The 22,483-nt window shown below is 41.1% G+C and overlaps 1 protein-coding gene across 2 annotated transcripts in view; it reads right to left on the bottom strand.

Annotated features, from left to right (window-relative positions):
- DMD (dystrophin) overlaps positions 1–22,483 on the bottom strand; it is a 1,188,090-nt gene that overhangs the window by 371,686 nt on the left and 793,921 nt on the right. For both annotated transcript variants that reach the window (XM_081951523.1, XM_081951524.1), the window contains exon 53: positions 18,650–18,804. In XM_081951523.1, coding sequence (XP_081807649.1) covers positions 18,650–18,804 — 155 coding nt within the window. The remainder of the gene's footprint in view (positions 1–18,649; positions 18,805–22,483) is intronic.

Genomic DNA, 22,483 nt, shown 5'->3' with positions numbered 1-22,483 from the left:
AGTTACATTTGGTGGCCAAACATGGACAAGGAGATAGAGGAATGGGTAGCCACTTGTGATCTGTGCCAAGAGTCCAGACCGGCCCCCCCTGAAGCGCCCGCTACGGAATGGGACAAACCTAAAGCACCCTGGTCGCGAATACACATCGATTTCGCAGGGCCAGTGCAAGGTCAAACATTTCTAATAGTTGTGGACGCATACTCTAAATGGTTGGAAGTAGTCCTGATGACTTCAATCACGGCAGAGGCAGTCATCAAGGTACTACGGCGGCTTTTCGCCACTCACGGCATGCCCAACCTCCTGGTTTCCGATAACGGGCCCCAATTCACGGCCATGCAATTTGAAACATATTTAGCGAGTCAGGGAATTCGGCATGCCCTCGTCGCGCCATTCCATCCGGCATCGAACGGACAGGCGGAGAGAATGGTGCGATCTGCAAAAGAGGCCCTCGCTAGGATGGGCCCAGGTGATTGGCAAACACGAATCAACCATTACTTACTAATCCAACACATTACCCCTAGTGCCACGACGGGAAGGAGCCCCGCTGAACTCATGGGTCGCCGTTTAACGTCTCACCTGGACCGGCTTCACCCAAATTACTCTGCCACATCGCCCCCAGACTCCACAAGCAAAATTTGGAACTTTAGCATAGGGGATTCAGTATACGCCCACAACTATGCAGGGGGGACGCTGTGGATTCCGGCAAAGGTAATTGGTATCACGGGTCCTCGATCATATTTGTTGGAACTAGAGGACGGTAGAAACTGGAAAAGGCACATAGACCAACTCCGGGGGCGCCTAACGCACTCCAACCTACGATCAGCAAATGAAGACTTCATTCCGTCGGAAAGTCAGCCAATACAACAACCCGAATATCCGAACACAGACGACTACGGCACCACGGAGCCTGGGGTGGAACCTGAGATCAACGATAGAGCGGAGCAGCCTCCCAGCGAGGGGGACCTACCATCCCCTGCCAGCGCAACAGAACAAGAGGAACACGCCGATCTCACGCCCGCTCCAACACAACCCGAACTTCGAAGGTCCACCCGAGTAAGGCAGAAACCGGCATACTTACAGGACTTTGACACTAACCGGAACACTCCATCTAAGAGGGGAGGGGTGTTAGATATTAGCATAAACCGCTGTAAGTCTCCACTCAGGTCCGCCACTAGGGCGGGAACAAGGGGTTGTTCTGATTGGACGGGAGGTTTGCCAGATCCCTATAAAAGGGGAGCTACTCGACCCCATAGCAAGCTGGATCACTACTACTACTAAATAAAGAGCTGTTGTTGTCACTATCGTCTGGAGTCTGTTCTCTCGTTGCCCGAATCTAACATATTTCCTCTGCTTCAATACCTATCTCTTGCTGTTGGAACTGTAAAACGTGAAGCTGACTTGGCTGCAGCCATTTTCTTTTCTGTGGGGTTTTCCCCCCTATCGGGGTTTCTTTTCACATGGCTTCAGGTTGACACAGCTTGGAGCTGAAGAGAGGTAGAGCTAGATGGAGTTTGCAGCCAAAACAACATAGTTTTCTGGTGAGTCAGAGACATTCCAATGATTGGCTGGCTAGAGGAGGAGAGACATAACCAGGCAACCAGCCAGTATTCAGATTGGACAATGTGATTTATTGTTTTGAGAAGACAGGAAATATTTACTTTTTAATGTGGTGGAAATAACAGGAACATTCATAGCTGGCTTTCCACCACTTGTGCCAAGATGATATCTCCTAATAAAGCTGTTCTTTGAGGAATCAGCCTGCATCAAAGTTCTGACTGGGAAGACATGTCCATTAAGTTCAACATTCCTATGTCTCCTTGCTTGGCAAGTCTCATATGCCTGTGGAACTTGATATGAAGATTAAAGAGAAAATTAAAGAGAGTCCTGTGAACCACAACAGTGGACACTAAGCGCTGCAATTGGGCAACTCTGTGCACAGGCCAAGGTAAGAAAATTGGCAATTGGATAGGCTCTGTGTATGAGAGACCAAGATTGACAGGACGTAAGAGATGTACTCTGAGTATGAAATGAGTATTGAGTCTGGATTTGTGGTTCCATCTTCCCACAAAGGGAACGGCTGGAGAAGGGTGGAGCAGATAGTTTGGTTAGAGTGATTGTCATCTGTAACATGAGAAACAGGGCAGGTAAGAAGTGCTGTGGGGAAAAGATGGAATTTTTCAACATTCTGTCAGATAGTCCATTGGGCACAATGTTGAAGAACTGGAAGCACAACAGCAAAACCAAGACTAAGAGTAAAGAAAAAATGATCCAGTATTGTTATTTTGAGTGGCCAAGAAATCCCTTTAAGTGCACTAGTGTTTTTTGGCCTAAATATGGAAGTTTTGTAGATTGGTTGTGTCAGGTGTTGAACATATATGTTAATAATAGAAATCATACAACTGAAAAATAAGAACATGCTGCCTGCTGGATCCCAGGTAGTATATTCATGATCAAAGAGAAGAAAAATGATATTAGATAGATATTAACACTAACTACTATTATTATAATGATATTATAATTATAATGATATTATAATATTAATGATATTAAAAATGATATTAGTTAGATATTAACACTAGCTACCATGGTTTCCTCTCTGGTCCTCTGTTCCGGCGGGAACAGAGGTTTAATCTGATTGGCTAAGAGGTCTGACAGCTCCCTATAAAAGGAGAGCTCTCAGACCGAACAGTTGCTGGATTGTACATACTTGACTGTTGTAATAAAGAGCTGTTGTTGCATTAAGCCTGAGTCTGCCTTCTCATTGCCCTATCTAACAATATGGAACCCCAATGGGACCCTTCATATAATTAGTTTATGGGACAGTTTATCTCCTCCATATAATCTGCAGGTAATAGCCCCGGGGATGAACATTTCAAATCATGATGTCTGAGAGGCCCCAGTAAAAAGATCTGATAGAGAAATAAGAGAGAAATTATATCCACATTTGCAGAAGGAAATACAACAATGGCAGATAGAATAGAATGGGATTGAATTGGGGCGGAAAAAACCTTTACCTGTGTATAGCCCAAATTGGGCATCTGTAGCTCAAAACCAAACCAAACAAAAATTGTGACACGTTTGCCAGCTGGCAAATTAAGTGGGCTACTCAGCTTGGACTTAAAGCAGTGGGAAACAGGTAGGCAGTGGTTAGGGCCCCCAACAGGGGTGAAATCCAGCAGGTTCTGACAGGTTCTGGAGAACCAGTAGCGGAAATTTTGAGTAGTTCGGCGAACCAGTAGCAGATATTTTGGAGAACCAGCAAATGCCACTTCTGGCTGGCCCCAGAGTGGGGTGGGAATGGAGATTTTGCAGTATCCTTCTCCTGCCATGCTCACCAAGCCACACCATCAAGCCACACCATGCCCACTAAGCCATGCCCCCAGAACCGGTAGTAAAAATATTTGACTTTTACCACTGGCCCCCAATCACATTTTTTATTGAATAATTTCTTGAGTCTGTCCACTGCTTGGAGAACAAGCCACAGGTTGCCCAAGGAAAGAAAAGATGGAAATTTAAAGGGACAAAACCTCCAAAGTTCTGGAAATATTGTTTAATGGTATGTGTGTGTACATGTGTCTCTGTGCAACCATTTCCAACACCTGGAGTGAGGATGAGACTCTAATAACAATACACAAAAAGTTATTTTTAAAAAAGATTTGGAAAATGGAGCTCATTTGCTTGTGAAAAGCTCCCTGAAATAATTATATTGATTGGTTTGCCTGGAGAAAGCATAAAAAGAAATTTTTGTATGTGAAATTGTTTACACAAGCAATCTGATTGGAGGACAAATGTGTGGGTATGTTGATGGTAAAAAAGTTAATATGAATGCCTGTGTATTTACACCCAGACTGAAATGGGCTAATTCTTTGATTCCCTTTGTTCCAAAGAAACAATAAGTTGCAGAGTTTTGTTGTTGTGAAGTAAGTGGAAAGGCAATAGCAAGTGTTTACAAGGAAATGGAAAAGAAAGGTCCCAGGGAAGAAGAAAAAATCCTTTTGGGAGAGGAATTTATGGCAAAATGCAATAATTTACTGGAGGGGGGAGGGAGGGAGGGAGGGAGGGAGAGAGAGAGAGAGAGAGAGAGAGAGAGAGAGAGAGAGAGAGAGAGAGAGAGAGAGAGAGAGAGAGAACTATTTTGTTAGAAAAACGCTGAATAGAAAAAGAAGGGTGAAATTTATGTGTAGTCCTTTAACATTTTTCCAGTTTGTTACTTTACTTTTACCCAAGGACCAGTCTTGGGTAAGAAGAGAGAAGCAGGAAAGGGTGAGGGTGCAGTTTGTCTGTTCATTTTAACCATTTTTTCCTGCTAAGTTGAAACCTTGAGCTTTTGCCTGAGAAGGTGGGGTAGGTTTGTGACATCTGATATCTGCTTTCCCCTCACATTTCAAAAAACAAAGAGACAGTTATTGTTTGCACTGCTTTGGTCTCTCTCTCTATATATATATATGTATGTATGTATGTATGTATGTATGTATGTATGTATGTATATATGTATGTATGTGTGTGTGTGTGTATATATATAAAAAATAGATTTCCTGTCTAAATGTAAAACTTTTCTTAATGTGCTTTTCTCCATATTAAAATTTATTTTGGTTGGTAGGGCCCAATGTTCAAGTTTGTCAATATCTTTTTGGATCCTGAGCTTGTCTTCAGGGGTCTTGGCTATTGCTGTCAGTTTAGTGTCACCTGAAAATTTGATGAGTTCCCCTTCTATTCCCTCATCTAAGTCATTCATGAATATGTGGTATATGTGTTTTTTAATGTTGTACGCCGCCCTGAGTCCTTTGGGAGAAGGGCGGCATATAAATCCAATAAATCCAATCCAATCCAATATATTGAAGAGTACTGGGCCTAAGACTGAGCCTTGTGGTACTCCACTGCTTACTTGTCTCCATGTGGATGTAGTATCCTTAAGGACTACTCATTGAGTACGGTTTGTCAGCCAGCTACACATCCATCAACTTTTAGTTCCCAGAACACCCTAAATCAATAAGTTGCTAAGATTGAGAAACACTTTTTAAAATCAGTTTATAAACAAAGGAAGTAATAGCCTGTCTTCTATGAGTTGGAGTGCATTGATATCAAATATCTTGCCTTATAAAGGCCAGATACCAGTGGTGGGATTCAAATAATTTAACAACCGGTTCTCTGCCCTAATGACTGGTGGAGTGGGCATGGCCAAGGGGTGTGACACCACTCAATCTCCTGCAGCACTCTGACAGTCAAAATGGGGCATTGGGGTTAATTACAAAATGTGGGCTTTCCTTTGTGATATCCCAATCCAGCGAGCAAAGGGTGTGAACTGCACAGAAAGTACACTTTTGTTTGCTTATGAAGAAATATCAGCAACTAATCAACACTGACAGGGTAAGCCACTAGTATGTGAAAATAAGAGCAAACTCCACTCCCTTCTAGTACTGATGATATTACCTAGTTTGGTAATGAAACATCTGCAAGAAAACCATCAAGCTCAAAAAGCACCAAGAACTCCACCAGTTCAACGTTGAGCTACAAATATTCTCTTCTATTGATACTTTTTAGTTAGAGGGATTCATAGCCTGGCTTATATGAGATGGTTCCCAGTGGATTTCATTCCAAATTTTGATATAGTTTCTGTAAACAAAGAATGTAGAATTATAATGGCTGAGTATTTGATCCTTCATACAAATACAAAGCTATGGAATAAACAAATTAAAAAAAAGAAATTTGAAAAAAGAAAAGGTTCAAGAAAGAAAAAGAGTGAAAGTGTAAGAAAGAGGAAAAGAAGGAAAACCAAAAAAGAATAACTTCCAACTTTCCTTGGTACAGATATGTAAAAAATATGTCAAACTCTTACTCTAAAATTAACATTTCTCTACATCATTTCCATAATCCCATATCTAATCATCAAAGCCCAGGTCAACTTTTAATTTCATTTTGTCACAAAAAGTTCAGTAATGGTTCATATCGCTTTAATCACTATTTGTTAAAAGAAAACTACAACTGATTTATTTAATTGCACCAAACTCTAAATAAAACAAGAAAGGAAAATCCTAAACTCTAGTGTAGACCCATGTGTCTCTACTTTAGCAGCTTTAAGTTACATGGACTTCAATTTCCAGAATTCCCAAGGCAGCATGAAGTTTGCCAATCTTAAGCTTGCCAAGACTGAAAAACACTGATCTACAGATAGGGATTTTTCAATTCCTCTTTTACTGGTTCTTACTTACTTATAAGCAATCATAATGCAAAATCCTCACATCCACCCCATCTCGGAGCAAAGATAATGCAAAATCCTTACTTCCAACCCATCCAAGAGCAAAGATAATGCAAAATCTCACTTCCACCCCCAACTCAGAGCAAAGATAATGCAAAATTCTCACTTCCTCCCCATTCCAGAGCCATCATAATGCAAAATCGCCACTTCCACCCCATTCCAGAACAACCACCATTCCCTCACTAACCTGCTTTCCAGCTCAGTTCTCCTATGTGCAGGGCAACAAAAGACATGTGACTACCAATTTAAAAAGAGTTCGAACTTACTGACATAGATAAATTAATAAGATATAAAGACCTAATAAGCGAGCAGGGGAATTTGAAAACAATACAAGAATTGACAGGTCAAGGCATAAAGGTAGATTGGCTTACATACATGCAAATCAAATCCAGATACAATAGTGACCTTAAAACATACGAACTACAACTGGAACAACAAGAACTAGATAAGATAATTCAAAATATGGATAAGAAAGTGATTGGGAGAATATACAAATTTCTGCTGAAATACAAAATGGAGGAGGAGGTTGTCAAGGAAACTATGGTAAGATGGGCACAAAATTTAGGCTATAACATTGAATTGGAAAGATGGAAAAAATTCTGGGGAATAAATTTGAAATTCACCGTGTCTGTGGCATACAAGAAAAACCAGTATAAAATGTTTTATAGATGGCGCCTGCCACCTGTGAGACTTGCAACAATATCTTCAAACTTATCCCCAATGTGTTGGAAATGTGAGAAATCATATGGGATGTACTATCATACATGGTGGACATGTGAGGTGGCTAAAAAATTCTGGATTAAAATCAAAAACTGGTTGGAAACTATAACAGAGGATCACATAGACTGGAAACCGGAGACATTTGTATTAGACTTAACCACAACAAAATATAATAAAGAGACTTTATACCTAATTCTGCATATTATTAAAGTGGCCAGAGTAGTATACAGCAGAAATGGGAGTACAACACCATACCAAGTGAAGATGAGATAATATGGAAGATCTTAGAATGCGCAGAGATGGATAATTTGACCAAGGAAATTCAAGGAAAGGAGGAAACAAAGTACTATTTAATTTAGGAAAAATGGTATAAGTGCTTAGATGATAGAAATAGGAAATAAGAACTTGGAAAATGTAGTTTGTATTATAGAAGAAGTAGGAATTGGTGATAAGAATGTAGGAAAAGTAGGATTTATAAAAGTAGGAAAAGTTATATATTAGTAGAAGAACAACAAAGACTGTCTGATACAAATAACCAAACATTGACTGATAAGCAAAAGATTAAGAAATAATAGGATTATAAGTGTAAAATTACTTAGAGATGTATTGAGAGGGAAATAGTGTTTGTAAAGATGTACCGATAGATATCTGCTGTAAGAAGGAACGTGCAGTACCTATGTTATTTGTAAGTGTTGTGTATGTTTTTGTCAATGTGTATAAGTGTTTGTAATAATTTTTTTTAAAAAAAAGTTCAGTCAGACCTTCCAACTTCTCGGGGGAAAAAAGATTTCGTGAAATTGGAAGGTCTGACTGAACTGCCTGATCAGCTTCCCAGCTGATGGTGCGGCCACTCCATTGCCACCTCCCAGCTGATCAGCTCAGCTCCCAATCATGTCTCTGCAGCCTCCCTACCCCGAATGGCAACTCCAGTGTGCCGGGCAGGGCCAGCTGGAACAACTGGTTCGCCAATCTACGGAAAAAATTAACAACAGATTTAGCTGAATCCCACCACTGAATCCCACCAAATGTCACTGAGAATGTCAGGTCAAAGCAACAGCATTATTGAATTTTATTGAATTGTAGTACTCTCATATTTTGTTATGTCTGTGTATATTGTGATGCACTGGGAATTCATCATATGTGTGACCCTACATTGACTGACATAGTTCTTGATTGATTGATATTGTTAGACTGTTGAAGATTTGTTAGAGGCATGTGTATTATTCTTTTTTTAATATGATGGTTATTTTGCAGTTTACAGTTACCTAGCAACAGAGGGGAATAATGACAAATTGCATCAGGAAATCTCTGCATTCATTTACTTTTTCTAAGAATATTTGCCTGGAAGGTTTAAAAAATGCACACACTAATATGTCACAGTACTAAATGACAAAAGCACTACATGGAATAGGTGACAATTCTTCAGCATAGCTTGCACTGAGTTCCTTGAGTAAGGGAATAAAAATCTTCATTGATTGTTAAGAAACTAATGGCAGATTGTTGTTTCTGTCAAGTCCCCATAGCCGGGACATTGCCATTCTGATGAGAGGTGGCCTGGTTGACATTTTATAACCTTTTCCTATTTCTGGCTTTTCCTTTATTTGATGTACCTTCCTGGGAATGGAAGGGGGGAGGGGGGAGCTTGGGGGTCATCTGTTTTGTCCCAGCTCCAGATGAACGAGCAAGTGGTGCCAGAGAACAACTTCTTATCACCTTCTCAGTTTGAAATTCCCACAACAACGTCACACCTATGGATTGGCTCACCTTAGATTGGACTGAGGGCAGGGGTTTCTACAGTTTTTAACCTATTTTGAGTGGGAAGTTCAGATCCTGCCTTACTCTTTTTACTATCACTATCTCCCAATAAAAGTTCCATTTGAAATGCTGCTTGTTTCAAGAGTTCTGCTTTCTTGAGGGGATAGGAGAGACAAGTCCTTACAGTTTCCTAACATAATCAGCATAATACATGCATTCCAAATTTCTCAAGCTCCAAGAGAAAGGCTAAAAAGTAGCTAATAACTACATATGAATTTAACAGTAACAGAGTTGGAAGGGACCTTGGAGCTCATCTAGTCCAACCCCCTGCTCACACAGGAGATGTATACTAGGGATTCAAACCATTGAACTGCCGATCTTTCTGATCAAGAAGCTCAGTGTCTTAGCCACTGAGCCACTTAGCTAGGCATAAAGGAATAAAGTATTCCACATCCAAAAAAGGAATCCATATATACCTTCTTAAAACAATAGCACCAGTAACACAATTCAAGTAATAATATATGAGAAGCAGAGCATAGTGAAATTACTCGCATTTAAATTGCCTTTCAAGATTCATAAAGCTAATATAAAATAGAAACTTCCAAGCCCTCTGTCAAAGGACATGACTGACAACCAAGATTCAAACTGAACCTGGTCGCAGCCATCTTTCTGTTCCTCAGTTGCCACACAGAGGGAGAAGGGGGGAAGGAAGCTGGACACATCAAAGAGTTTTCTCATGAGAACCAAGGTCATCTCTACTGGCAACAGATAAGGTTGGGAAGGAGTGCCTGAAGAGCCCACCAATTAATCCAATTAGCCAACATGACCTGTGACACTTGGGGATGAGGTTATTTCCCAGTTTAATTATACTGTAACTGGGAGAAAGATTTATATTTGGTTTTCCTTTGACGTTGTGCTGATATGATGTACTCATTAAAGAAGACCTTTGAGAAGAAGCCAAGTCTCAGAGTTCTGATTTGCTTGAGTTCATTAGTCGGAACTATCAGTCCTGGAACCATTTTCCCCCCTCCACCTTCAGAGCTGCCACAGTGGAGATGAGTCGAGCTGTAGGAATGGGAGGGGGGAAGTAGAGATAGCTGGGGGATTGTAGCCAAAATAAAATTCTTTCCTCTGAGAGCCCAGGACTTTTCCACCAGATGCAAGGAGAATTGTAGTTAATTAAAATATATCTATGTGTATTGAATGTATTAGATGTTTAATAAAGATTGGTTGCAATTACATTTCTACTAAAGATGCAACTCGGGAATTAGTATATAAATCAAATTATTGTTCTGGAGTATTGATGTAGCTCTGGATCAGTCATATGCTAAGTGTGTATATGTTCTTCTTAGTTAAATCTATAATATTTGGAATATATCATAATAGAAATAATTTTACATTTTCCATAGTAATTTTCTGGGAAAAATATTTTCCTGTTTCAAATGTTAATTGACTTCCAGTTTCTACAATGTTTTGGAATACTTACGCATTCTTCAAAACCCTCTTACTCTGAATTTCAGTTTGCAATTTGCATAAGAGAAAATATTTAAGACACTCAATATTAAGCAAATTACTTTCAAACTGCATCATCCAATACTCATACGGGACTAAAATATGTGAGATTAGAATATGTATTTGTTAAACTAACAGCAATAATTTGTAAATATAAACCAATCAAATCATTCAACGTTATATAACATTCATAAATTCAACTACATTTCTTAAAACCCAATCTAGAGAGGAACATAGTTACTATCTTATGACGTGAATGTTCATATTCGGGGAATGATACAATAAACAATTGCAATCTACAGGACCAAGAATGGATGGATACCTAACAGTTCAGGCTATAAAAAGAAATTAGTTATATAATTACTATAATAATTGATGACGCATATTGCCATATGGAAGAGGTAGTAGAATTATAATTTAATGGAAAAGTCCAATATTACTTGTCCTTTATTCAGTAGATGCAAGAACAGATGCTTAACACCCTACTTCGTATTAACAGCTTTACATCTCAGTACTTTTTGATGCCATTTCTCTGCAGCAAGGGTGTATTAGGACGATGGCATTTCATGGGATGCCAAGATTGCAGCTCTTATTTTGTGAGAATAAAGAAAGAAAAAGTATACTTAACATGAATATTAAAATGTACATTTATTTCTTTTCAGCAATCGAGGATGTCCTAACCTTCTAAATTCATAATTTGCCAAATCTAATCAGATCCAGAACCAGAATAATACAGTACAGTCCTGTGTGACATGCCTTTGAAGTTCTACAAATCTCAGCTTTCTTTTTGATTTCTTCAATGCATGTCAGAATAAAGCCGAAATAGAATGATGGTTGGCTAAAAGGCAGTGGCTGAAATAAGATACAATAATAAGATATGCTAAAATCATGCTACAGTGAGTACATTTATTCCACATGGATTTTTATTTGGAATTCTACACTTAGATTTCCTAGTAGAATTAGCCATATACAGTGTGTTCTGCTGTGTAAATAGAAATGTAAGGATATTTTTAAAACAAGAAAAAAAGCTTAATCTTGAGTTTATGCTTTATTGCAATATTTTCCTCATTTGGATCATATCAAGGTACTAGGAATCTAGTGATACCTTTAGATCAAATCATCTTGTCTCATCTTGTCTCTTATTCAATTCTATCAGGATTTCTTCGTGAAAGGAAAATGTTGTGTGATAACCCTAACTGGAATCCTAGGATAACTCTAACTAGTTTACTCCATCATTTTAGCCATTGTCTATCCACTGTAGGATGAAGGCATCTTCTGAATGTTTCCAACCAATACAGTACTGAGCTTTCTTTTGCTAATTGGAAATACTTGCTGATTTTGTCGATTTCTTGTTTTAGGTCTCTTTCATGAATGATTTTTATCAAATGGAATCCATTCTAAGACTGCCTTGGTCCATCTGCCAACTGTTCTTCTTGCTATGTTACCAGCCCATTTCCATTTCAATTCTTTTACTCTCTTGATGATATTGTATACTTTTGTTTGTTCTCTAATCCATGTGCAGGTCTTTCTATCTTGTCTTGTAATGCCAGGTATGTATCTTGTAATGCCAAGCATATATCTAGTTTATTTACTGGAATCAATATTTAGCATGTTTGAGCATAACCAAGCCCATTAAAATTATATAGACATGGATGCTCAAGTTGCAAAAATATAAATTGAAATAATGAATTATTTAATTTGATATTAAAAAAATTCCTGCAGCCATTGAACTTTCTAGCCTTATGGTGGTAGAAAGGGAAAAGCAAATGGAAATATTCTTCCTTTAGGAGGAAGCTGAAGGGGAACCTAAGAATTTACAATCTGTGAAAAGCAGAGACAAGGAAAAAGATTAAGAAGGCATTCCTTGCTTGATATTCCTATTATCAATAGTAGTTAATAATATTAAAAGACATCAGAGGTTATATTTCTAGAGCCTAACACAGAGCTGGTTCATGAGTTTTCTAAAACTCACTTTTTTCTAAATCAGAAAAAACTATAAATTGCTTAATTCTTCTTGCCCTCTGTCAGAAAAGGACATCACCCCTGGAAAAAACGTAGAGAGAAAACAGAAACAAGACAGAGTAGACATATGTATGGCAATATGAGTCAGGGCTTATCAGGATAGGTAGAGTAGAATTTCCGCAAAAGTCTAGGAGCTCTAACATGGGACTTATCAACCCATTCAGCTTGGGATGGGGGAAAATGTTTCCAGGAGACCAGATGTTGAACCTGATTCCTACGTCTCCTGGAATCCAAAATCTCTTTGATCTCAAAATGTTGCTCTCCCTCAATGAGAAGAGGGGCAGGAGGCGGCGGTACGGGTGCCCGAACAGAGGAGGTGTGCACTGGTTTCAAAAGGTTAACCTGAAACACGGGGTAAATACGGTTGAGATACTTCAGCAATTCCAACCGTACAGAAACAGGATTAATGATTTTCACAATAGGAAACGGACCAACATACCTAGGCCCTAATTTCTTCGACTTTTGGATAGTTTGGAGAAATTTGGTAGACAGAAAAACCTGATCTCCAATCTTGTGTTCCCTTTCTTTCACCCTCTTTTTGTCAGCTTGTTTCTTGTGTGCTCGATGAGCAGCTTCCAATGTCTTTCGGGCTATGGGCCAAAACTTTTGGAACTGGTCACTCCACTCTGAGAGGGACAAGATTTGTGGTTTTTCACGGGGCAATTCTGGGATTGGCACAAAGTCCTACCCAAAGACAAGTCTAAACAGGGTGAAACTGGTGCTGCTGTGCACAGAGTTGTTGTGTACGCTACTTCAGCATGTGGTAACAGTTCAGTCCAATTATCTTGCTGATAATTGATAAAATACTGGAGGTACTGCTCCAAAACAGAGTTAGTCCTCTCACAAGCTCCATTAGTCTGAGGATGGTGGGCGGAGCTTAACCCCTGGGCGGAGCCAATCAACTTCAAAAACTCCTTCCAGAAGAGGGAGGTGAACTGTAGCCCTCTATCTGATATTATGCGCTCCGGCACCCCATGCAAACGGTATATATGTGTAATAAACAATTTAGCTAAGGACTTAGCTGAAGGGATCTTGGAACAAGGCACAAAATGAACCTGTTTAGAGAACAAGTCCGTGACTACGCAGACCACGGTATTTCCTTGACTCTCCGGTAATTCGACAATGAAATCCATTGATATTTCCTTCCATGGGGATTCAGGATGGGCTACAGCAGACCTTGGGGCTTCCCTGGAGGTCGCTTAGCAGCAGCACATACAGGACAACTGGCCACATATGATTCAATGTCTTTTTTCAAAGACGAACACCAAAATTGTCTTTTGATGAGATGCAGAGTTTTCACAAACCCAAAATGCCCTGCCATGCGGGAATCATGAGCTCATTGTAGCACCAAAGACTTCATGCTTGCAGGAACATACAGTTTAGTGCCTATTCAGGCCAGTCCATCTTTCATGGTGCATTCATCTGAATGTTCCTTAAACCAGTAGTCGGACTCAAGGCTTTCCTTGAGTTTGCAGATGAGGTCTGTTGTGACCTCCAACTTAGAGTTGCTTTGGCTTCTGGTAACCATTGGAGCAGCAAGACTTTTTGCTGGGATGACTGGAAGTATCACACTTAACTTGGAACTGTTGTATTGTGGAAGTCTGGATAATGCATCCGCCATAAAGTTCTTCCCTCCAGGGATGTACTTTAGGGTGAAATTGAATCGGTTGAAATGTTGCGCCAAGCGCATTTGTTTAGGAGATAGCTTTCAAGGGGTCTTTAACACTTCCAAATTTTTGTGATCAGTCCACACCTCAAAAGGGTGTTTACCTCCCTCAAGGAAATGTTGCCAGGTCACCAAAGCCCACTTGACTGCAAAAGCTTCCTTTTCCCATATAGCCCATCGCCTCTCCGTCTCTGTTAGTTTTCGGGAGGTGTAAGCGCAAGGCTGCAGGTGCCCGCAGTGTTTGCTTGAAGTAACACTGCTCCCACCGCCACATCACTAGCGTCAGCTTGAACGACAAATGGTACATCCATGTCTGGGTTTTTCAAAACAGGTTCAGCTGCAAAGAGTCACTTTAGTTTTTCGAATGTGGCCTGACATTCCACAGTCCATTTTAATGGCTTTCCCGGTTTGGGTTTGGCCTCTCCTTTTGACTTTAGGAGATTTGTAATGGGTAGTGCAATGCTGGCAAAGGATGGAATAAATTGATGATAAAAATTCGCGAATCCCAAGAAACTCTGCAATTGTTTGTGGGTGCGGGGGGGGGTGCCCAATCGGTAACGGCTTGGACTTTAGCTGGATCCATCTCGATGCCATTGTGGGAGATGCAATAACCAAGGTAGTCAATTTTTTCCTAATTAAATTCACATTTAGACAATTTGGCATAAAGCTCCGCCGTGCAGAGTTTTTTGAGAACTGAACGCACCAAAATCACGTGTTCCTCACGTGTTTCCGTGTAAATAAGGATGTCATCGAGATAAACTATTACGCCTTTGTATAGGTGGTCATGCAAAGCTTCATTTATTAGTTGCATGAAAACTGCTGGTGCCCCCTGTAGGCCAAAAGGGAGTACTCGGAATTGAAAACAACCAAGTGCGCAATTGAAAGCAGTTTTCCATTCATCTCCCTTTTTAATCCTGACTCTGTAATAAGCCTCCCTTAAGTCCAATTTTGTGAAAATCCTCCCTTTACCCAAATGGGCCAACATGTCCTTCATCAGAGGGAGGGGGTAAATATTGTGTACAGACACGGCATTTAAGTTCTTATAATTCACACAGAGGCGAAGAGAGCCATCTTTTTTTCTCTAAACAGCACTGGAGCAGCCACTCGGGGCCTGGCAGGTTCAATAAACCCCCTTCGTAAATTTTTATCAATAAATTTCCGTAATTTGTCCATTTCACGGGGGGGGTCATTGAGTAGATTTGGGGTTTTGGAAGTTTCCCCCCTGGGAGAATATCAATACTGCAATCTGTTGCATGGTGAGAGGGTAACTTATCAGAGGATTTTTCACTGAAAACATCCTTTAGGTCCCAATATTCTTTTGGGATTTTCTCCTCCCCCTCAATTTTTTCTTGTCCTGTGGCTGCTAGGTAATGTTTAGCGTTAATGGGCTTTGGAGCCCCCCCTCACCCTCAGGAGGTATTGTGAATCAGATGCGCAACCACCCTTTCCGCCAATTGATGTGTGGGTTCCACTTCCGTAACCAAGGTAATCCTAGTATGAGAGGCCGATCCATTACTGGGGCGACAATAAAACTTATAGTTTCTTGGTGAGTTCCCATCCACATGTCTGTTGGCTCAGTTACAAAATGGGCAGGGTCCCCCCAGCTATCGAGCCGTCCAGCTGGCAAAAAGCAATGGGAACTTTTAAAGTTTTCAATTTCAGCCCCAGTTTTTCCACCACCTCAGGACTAACGATGCAACGTGTGCATCCTGAATCTAAGAGGGCCAGCATTTTTTCTTGCGCTCCAGTAGAGGGCACTTTTAGTTCTACTGGGATAGTCATGGGGCCTGATCGGGAACTTACCAGACGTTCGTCGTCGGATTCGGTTTCACTTTCACCCAATGAGGAGGATGGTTCCCCCTCCCTTAGGGTGGGATGGAACTGCGCAGTCGGCTCCACCCCTTTCATGGCAGTTTCCCTTCTTTTCCCGGGCTGTTTTCTGGTTTTCTCTCTCCCCCAGTACTAGGTTTTGGTCCCATCTTGGTGCGGCAGTTTACTGCAATGTGCCCCTCCTTTCCACAACGGAAACAGGTGATGACTCGGGGTTTGCTAGTAGACCAACTTTTCCCTCCTTTTGGAACTCTTTGGAGGGCTTTGGGGGGGGGAGTAGCCTTCTCTTTTTCACTGTCATCACGATACTTGTCTCCGGCCAAATCAATTTCCACATCCCCTGCCAATTCATACCAGTGCTGCAAAGTGCGGGAAGCCCCCCTGTTTACACAGTTCTGGTATATATCTTTGTTTAAACCGTCCATGAAGCCAACCCCTCATATAAACAGACAATTCATGAAATTCTTGCGTATATTCAGCAACTGGCCTGTTTCCCTGGGTGAGGGTTTTAAATTTAGTTCTGGCTTTTCGCTCTGTGAGTGGATCATCAAAGCGTTTCCTCAGGGCAGCCATAAATCTATTGTCATCTCTCAGTAAGGGGGGATTAACGTTATGCAGAGCAACCATCCAAGCAGCCGCTTTATCTTCTAATGCTAGAGTAACAATTCTCACCTTGGCTTCTTCTGTAGGCAAATCCTCGCCAAACTGACACATGTAATTCCACACTTGAATGAGAAAAAATCCTAGATCTTTTGCCTCCCCACCAAATTTCATTCCAAGTGGAGGAACTTTGGCCATCCGGCATCTGCGGGGGGGCCTCCCCCTCTTGGGATGGCTCTGGCGGCCGCTGCTACTGGGGTTGGGGCTCGTTCATCCTGATCATCACCCCCATCCGCGACCCCAGTCTCTCTCAGGCAGAACAGACCCTCTGCAGTTCTCTCCTCTGTTTCTGGGAGAAGATCTTCTCTTCCAGGACCACTCTCATGTAAACGTCGCCTCTCCCAAGCCTCTTCGAAGGGTTTCATGGCTTGAGACATCATAAGGTTCTCCTCCTTGACCTCCTGCCACTCAGCAGCTGGATGCCTCTGTCTCCTTGTGGTGACCCCAAATGGAGTTTCCTCGGGATCATACTTCTGCCCTACTCCCAATGTCCATCTGGGGCGAATGGATTGTTCTTCCAAGTGTAGTCCAACCATTCGCTCCATTTCCAGAGGGCAAGAGGATGCAGTTGCTCCCATGTCTTCCTCCTGGTCGCTGCCTGGGTGGGACATTCTTTTGAAGTTTGAGATTTTATTGCACTCCCCTTGGAAGGTGTTAACTCCGGGTTGAATGCGAAACTGAGATCTTGCTTAATGTTAGGGCAGCCTCCATCAGTAACCAAGAAAGAAACCACTCAACTCCATTTTTCAGAATTAAGAGTACTTTTACTGGTTATGAGTAGAAAACAGCTAGCAAAGCAAGATCTGAGGCAAAAGCATGTGTAATCATAGATATCAATATGTGACCCAACCCCCTCCCCCTAGTAACCCCAACCCCCAGTCCAATCCGCACACCTCACAGGTGTCATGTGGGCTTCAGCTTCAAAACCCATCATCAGGTTGGTATGCCGGACGGTTGGCCTTGGCGGCAATTCCATATCTGCAGCATGCGCAGTAGATGGTGAGAAAATTGCTCCCTTCTTCATTCACTCCTGTGCTTAACCTTCCCCTCCCAAATACCATATTATCTCCCCCCCTCCCCGTTTCAATGGCAGCCGAAAGCAAGCAGCAAAGCAGAGGCTGACACTCTGGCAATGAGCCAAACAAAGCTTTTCTTCCCTTGTGCTTTTCGTTAAAAGGATTTAAATGGTTGTGATTATCAGCAGAAATGTAAAGAGCCTTTTTTTTGTCCTTCAAAGAGACAGCAAAAGTCGTTAATATATTTGGAAACATTCTATTTTTTTAATTCAAGATTTAAAATTTGAAGCTTGCTTTTAAACATACAATATGAAATGTTTGTTTAAAAGAGCAAAATTATTCAGAATTTAAATATATATATGGTTAAAAAAAGCTAATTGAAATAATTTCCATATCTATGCAGGACCTCTGATTATATTTTCTACCACAGTCTTTTAAGCATATGCATTAATTGTAGTTAAAAGCCATTTAAAACCACATTCATTTTGCCTTAGAGTGTAAGCTACAAACCACATGAAAAATTCTAAAAAAAAGAAAGAAAAAGAGAGAAACCTATTTAATTATTGTGCATCTTACTGAAGAAAGAATTCAAAACAATGATTTTACTTTATTGCTTTAATACACTTTTTAGTTCAGATATATTTGTATATATTTTATAACATGATTCATAATATTGCAGAATATTTTAAAATAGCTTTTAAATTGATGATGAAACTAAATAATGAGGATGAGATAAAAGAGATATTAGAGCTTTAATAATTATCCAATATAAGAAAAAACAAATACTGGTAGAGCTTCTGACCTTCTGAAAAATGTTTTCATTAAGGCAAACCTCTCGTTCATTGTTTAGAAAATCTACAATCTATAATATACATACTAAATATACATTTTGGAAGAGAAGAACAAATACGGATAGAACTGTAATGTGACAAAATTGGGAATCATAAGATGTACCTCAAATACTCAGATAATAATGACAAGTCTTTGAATTAATTTAGTAAATAATACATTGATTAAAATATATTTGAAAGAAGAAACTTTTTCAAGACTAATCTTATGGAAATATATGGTAACAAAACAACAAAACAATTAAATACCATGCACAGTTCTCTTAAATCTTTCATCATTATTTGATGAGTTCTCTTGAATTTTTGAATGAAAACAAGATTTTCATTCCATTTTATAAATATGATAATGAACATCATGTCCTACCTATTATTAATGGTGGCCCATGCATCATTAATATTATTGGTCATTATTTGTACTTTGCTGGTGTCATCAGTTGAGTAATCCCGAAGAAGTTTAAAGGCCAAATCATTTGCTACATCCAGATTTATATGCCATTGCCGTAGCTCTTTTGCAAGTTGCTGGAAAGAGAGAAAAATATGAGTAGTATTTCAGAAAGGCCTCAGCAAGATACACAGACTGAAAATATACACAAAGCAATTTAAATACTCATAATAGACACATATACAGGTAGACCTTAAATTATAACCACAATTAGGACCAATATTACTATTGCTAAGCCAAGTAGTTGTTAACTGAATCATGTTCAATTTTACAGCCTTTTTCAGCAATTGTTCAGTGAATCTCTATGATCCATAAACAAATCACAGGGTCATTAAGCTAATCTAGCTTCCCCCACTCACTTTGCTTGTTGGAAGCTAGCCGGGAAGATCATAAATAGTGATTATGTGAGTTGGGAACACTGCAAACTTTATAAATACATGTCGGTTGCTAAGCAGCCAAATTTTCATCACATGTCTTGTAGGAAGTTAAAACCCACCCCTCTCCTAGAAAAATGAAATGTCCTGGGAAATATTGAAAAGGCAGAATATTATATTTCCCTGGATAAGAAATGGAGAAACATGTTTTAGGCAGGAAAGAGACTCACTCTTAATAGCCCCCACCTTTGTCAATGGGGCATTAAAAGGCCTGAGCTAGTCTATTCTACATAACAAAGATCTCTCCCTTCAGCTTCGGGGTGATGGGATTAAGGCATGATAATATTAGTCCTTTACCCATCACATCACAGGGCACCTGGGAAGAAGCAATGCTCAGCCAAACCTGGGACTCAAAACACAACCTTGGAAAGAAGGTGAGTAGATCTAAATTATAATTCTCTACATTTTAATTTGAAAGCATGGGAAAGCATTGGAAATGTGTGTATGCCTGTGTGTGAGAGAGGGTGGTTTCACCCTTGGACAGTAGCTGGATTTCATTTCTCTGTTTGGCCTCTTGCTGCACCCCTGCCTGTTGCTAGCTCCTCCTGTGACCGACAGAACAGGGAAAGCAAAGGAGTCATCAGCGTGTGAGACCTTCTGCACATAAGAGGGAAAACCGAGTGGGCTGTAATTGAAGGGTGGGGGGAAAATTTGTTGTTGTTGTTTCTGTCCAGTGTATCCCAGAGCAAACCCCAGGATTTTTAGGTAATTGTGAATTTAGTTAGTTAGATAGTTAGGTAATTGGGAAGTTGTGAAGTGTAGGAGGGCCATAGTTGTTCACCAAGGGCAGCACGTCCCCCCGGATGGTCTCTATTCCCAGTCTGAAAACCATGGCTTGAGGTAGGAGGGCAAAAACCTGTCTGCCAGGGGTGGCAAGTCCTCCTGGATGGTCATTTCCCCCCAGTCCAAAAACCTGGCTTCAGTTTCCCTTTGAGGGGAGTGCACATACTCTGTAAGGCAGTGATGGCGAACCTATGGCACGCGTGCCACAGGTGGCACACAGAGTCATTTGTCAGGGCACGCGAGGTGCTGCCCTGTCAGCTGGCCAGCGCGCATGTGCGCGCTGGCCAGCTGAGTTCACCCTTTTTTAAAGCCATTTTTCACCCTCTCCAGGCTCCAGAGCCTTTATAGGAGCCTGAGGAGGGCGAAAAGAGCCTCCCCCGCCCCTCCTGGAGGCCCTCCGGAGGCTTCATGAGCTTCCCTGAAGCCTCCGGAGCACAAAAGCCGGCCCTACGGGCAAACCAGAAGTTCAGGAACAGACTTCTGGTTTGCTCTGAGGGTCGTTTTGACTGCTCTGGAGGCTTCAGGGAAGCGTCCTGAAGGTCCCTCAAGCCTTTAGAGTGCTCAAAACGACCCTCCGAGCAAACTGGAAGTCACTTCCGGTTTGCTCGGAGGTTCACTTCAACTGCTCCGGAGGCTTCAGGGAAGCGTCCTAAAGGTCCCTCAAGCCTCCGGAGGGCTTCCGGGGGGCGGGGAGGCTGTTTTTGCCCTCCCTAGGCTCCTATAAAGCCTCTGGAGTCTGGGGTGGGCAAAAAAAGCATGCAAAAAATGGAGAGGGAGCGCCTGTAGTGCGTGCATGCGCACTGGGGGACGCACATTGCATTTTGGGTGCAGCATGCCTGCACACGACCCCCCTGCACTCCCCCCACTTATGGCACACGAGCCAAAAAAGGTTCGCCATCGCTGCTGTAAGGGAACCGGAGCCTCCCCCAGATATTTTTTCAGACCACAAAACTGATAGCTTGGTGACCAGATTAAGTTGAAGTGAGCCCACATTGGAAGGAGAACATGGGGAACTGTAGTTCGAGGGTCTTGACAGAAATCCCCTTGGAGATTTCATTGAGGCTTGGATGAATGGCAGATGCCAGTCCTAGCTGGCATTGAAAAAGAAAAAAGGAAAAAAAAGAATATGTAAAAAATGGACTTTGCTGAGGTCTGACACAGAAATACTAATTTGATTAATGAAAGTACTTAAAAGAAAAGGGAAAATGTTGGGATTTTGTTTTTTCTTGTCTGTTTGTTTCTCTCTTCCTGTCTGTCTTCTATGCAACCACATGATATGTTTGTTAAGATCTGTACTTTCCATAATTTAACTGAGATTTATGGCGGGAATGACTAATGTGTGAGTAAACCTCAGAGTTCTGTTATCTCCTCTTTGTCCTTGTTTTTGTGTGTGTGTATGTCTTTGGTTTTGTGTGTATGTATGTCTTTGTTAGGTCTTTGTGCGTCCTCGAGGTAATTGTAATTGTAAAAAGTCTCCAATCCAAAAAGACAAGAATGTTAAATTGTTCTGTGGAAAGTTATCACCCAGCCCTCTCCCAGAAACAATGAAATATCCTAGGAAATATTGAAAAGGCAGAATATTTCTCTGGATGTGAAAAGAAACATGTTTCAAAAAGACAAGGTAACTCTCCCTGCAGCTTCCTGCCCCCACCTTTTGTCCATGAGCCATTAAAGCCTGAGCCAGACCCTTTAAATAATAAAAGAGTTATGCCCTTCAGCTCCAGGGGGATGGGAATGAAGGCATGATAATATAAGCCTTTACTCAACTGACCACATGGCATCTGAGAACTCTGAGAATTCAACCAAACCTGGACTCAGCCTAGAGAGTTGCCTCTGTGTGGGCCCATGTGAGTCTGACAACCAATCAGAATACATTTCTTACACAGGAACAGGAAACAGAGAGGTGGGACTGAACAGATTATAAAAAGCCCTGCAAGCCCTTCTTCACCCCTTCCTTTTCCTTCTCTTCTTCTCCCCAACATTGAAGCATGTGATCACCTTTTCTGTTCAGGACTCAAGCCATGTGGTCCTGTCCACCATTAAACCATCTTTCCAAGCAGCCTCCATGTCTCCAGTGTCTTTTTCCCCACTTGGAGCCGAACCCAGAAGGACATTTCTTCCAACAGTTCAAAGAAAGAAAAGAGTAAACTGGCAGAAATGGCCTTCGCTCTGTTTTGTTGGGCCCACAAAACTGAGTGAAGAAAAAAAGAGGAGCCTTTACCCTGTGTTTGCTTGGCTAACAAAAACAGAGTAAAGAGAAGTATCCTTTTTTCCTTCCCTCTCTGTACTTTAAAGTACCAATCCAAGGTTATGAGGGAATGTTTTAAGTTCATTTACAGAAAAAAAAATCAATCTTGCACTTACTGTATGTGTTTAAATGATTTCATCTGTTCATCTCTTTCCTGAAGCATGTGAATCCAGCTCCCTTTTCTCATCTGTGATATCCCCATATCTGTTTAGCAACTGTAATACTGATGTGTTGTTTTTTTCAAACTCTGTCTGCAAGCTATCTACCCCCACCTCCCCTCTTACCTCTAAT

This window comes from Natrix helvetica (genome assembly GCF_964273705.1).
Source record: "Natrix helvetica genome assembly, chromosome: 4".
Taxonomy (NCBI): domain Eukaryota; kingdom Metazoa; phylum Chordata; class Lepidosauria; order Squamata; family Natricidae; genus Natrix; species Natrix helvetica.
Note: the sequence above shows the minus strand (reverse complement) of the source record. Positions and strands in the feature narration are given on the sequence as shown.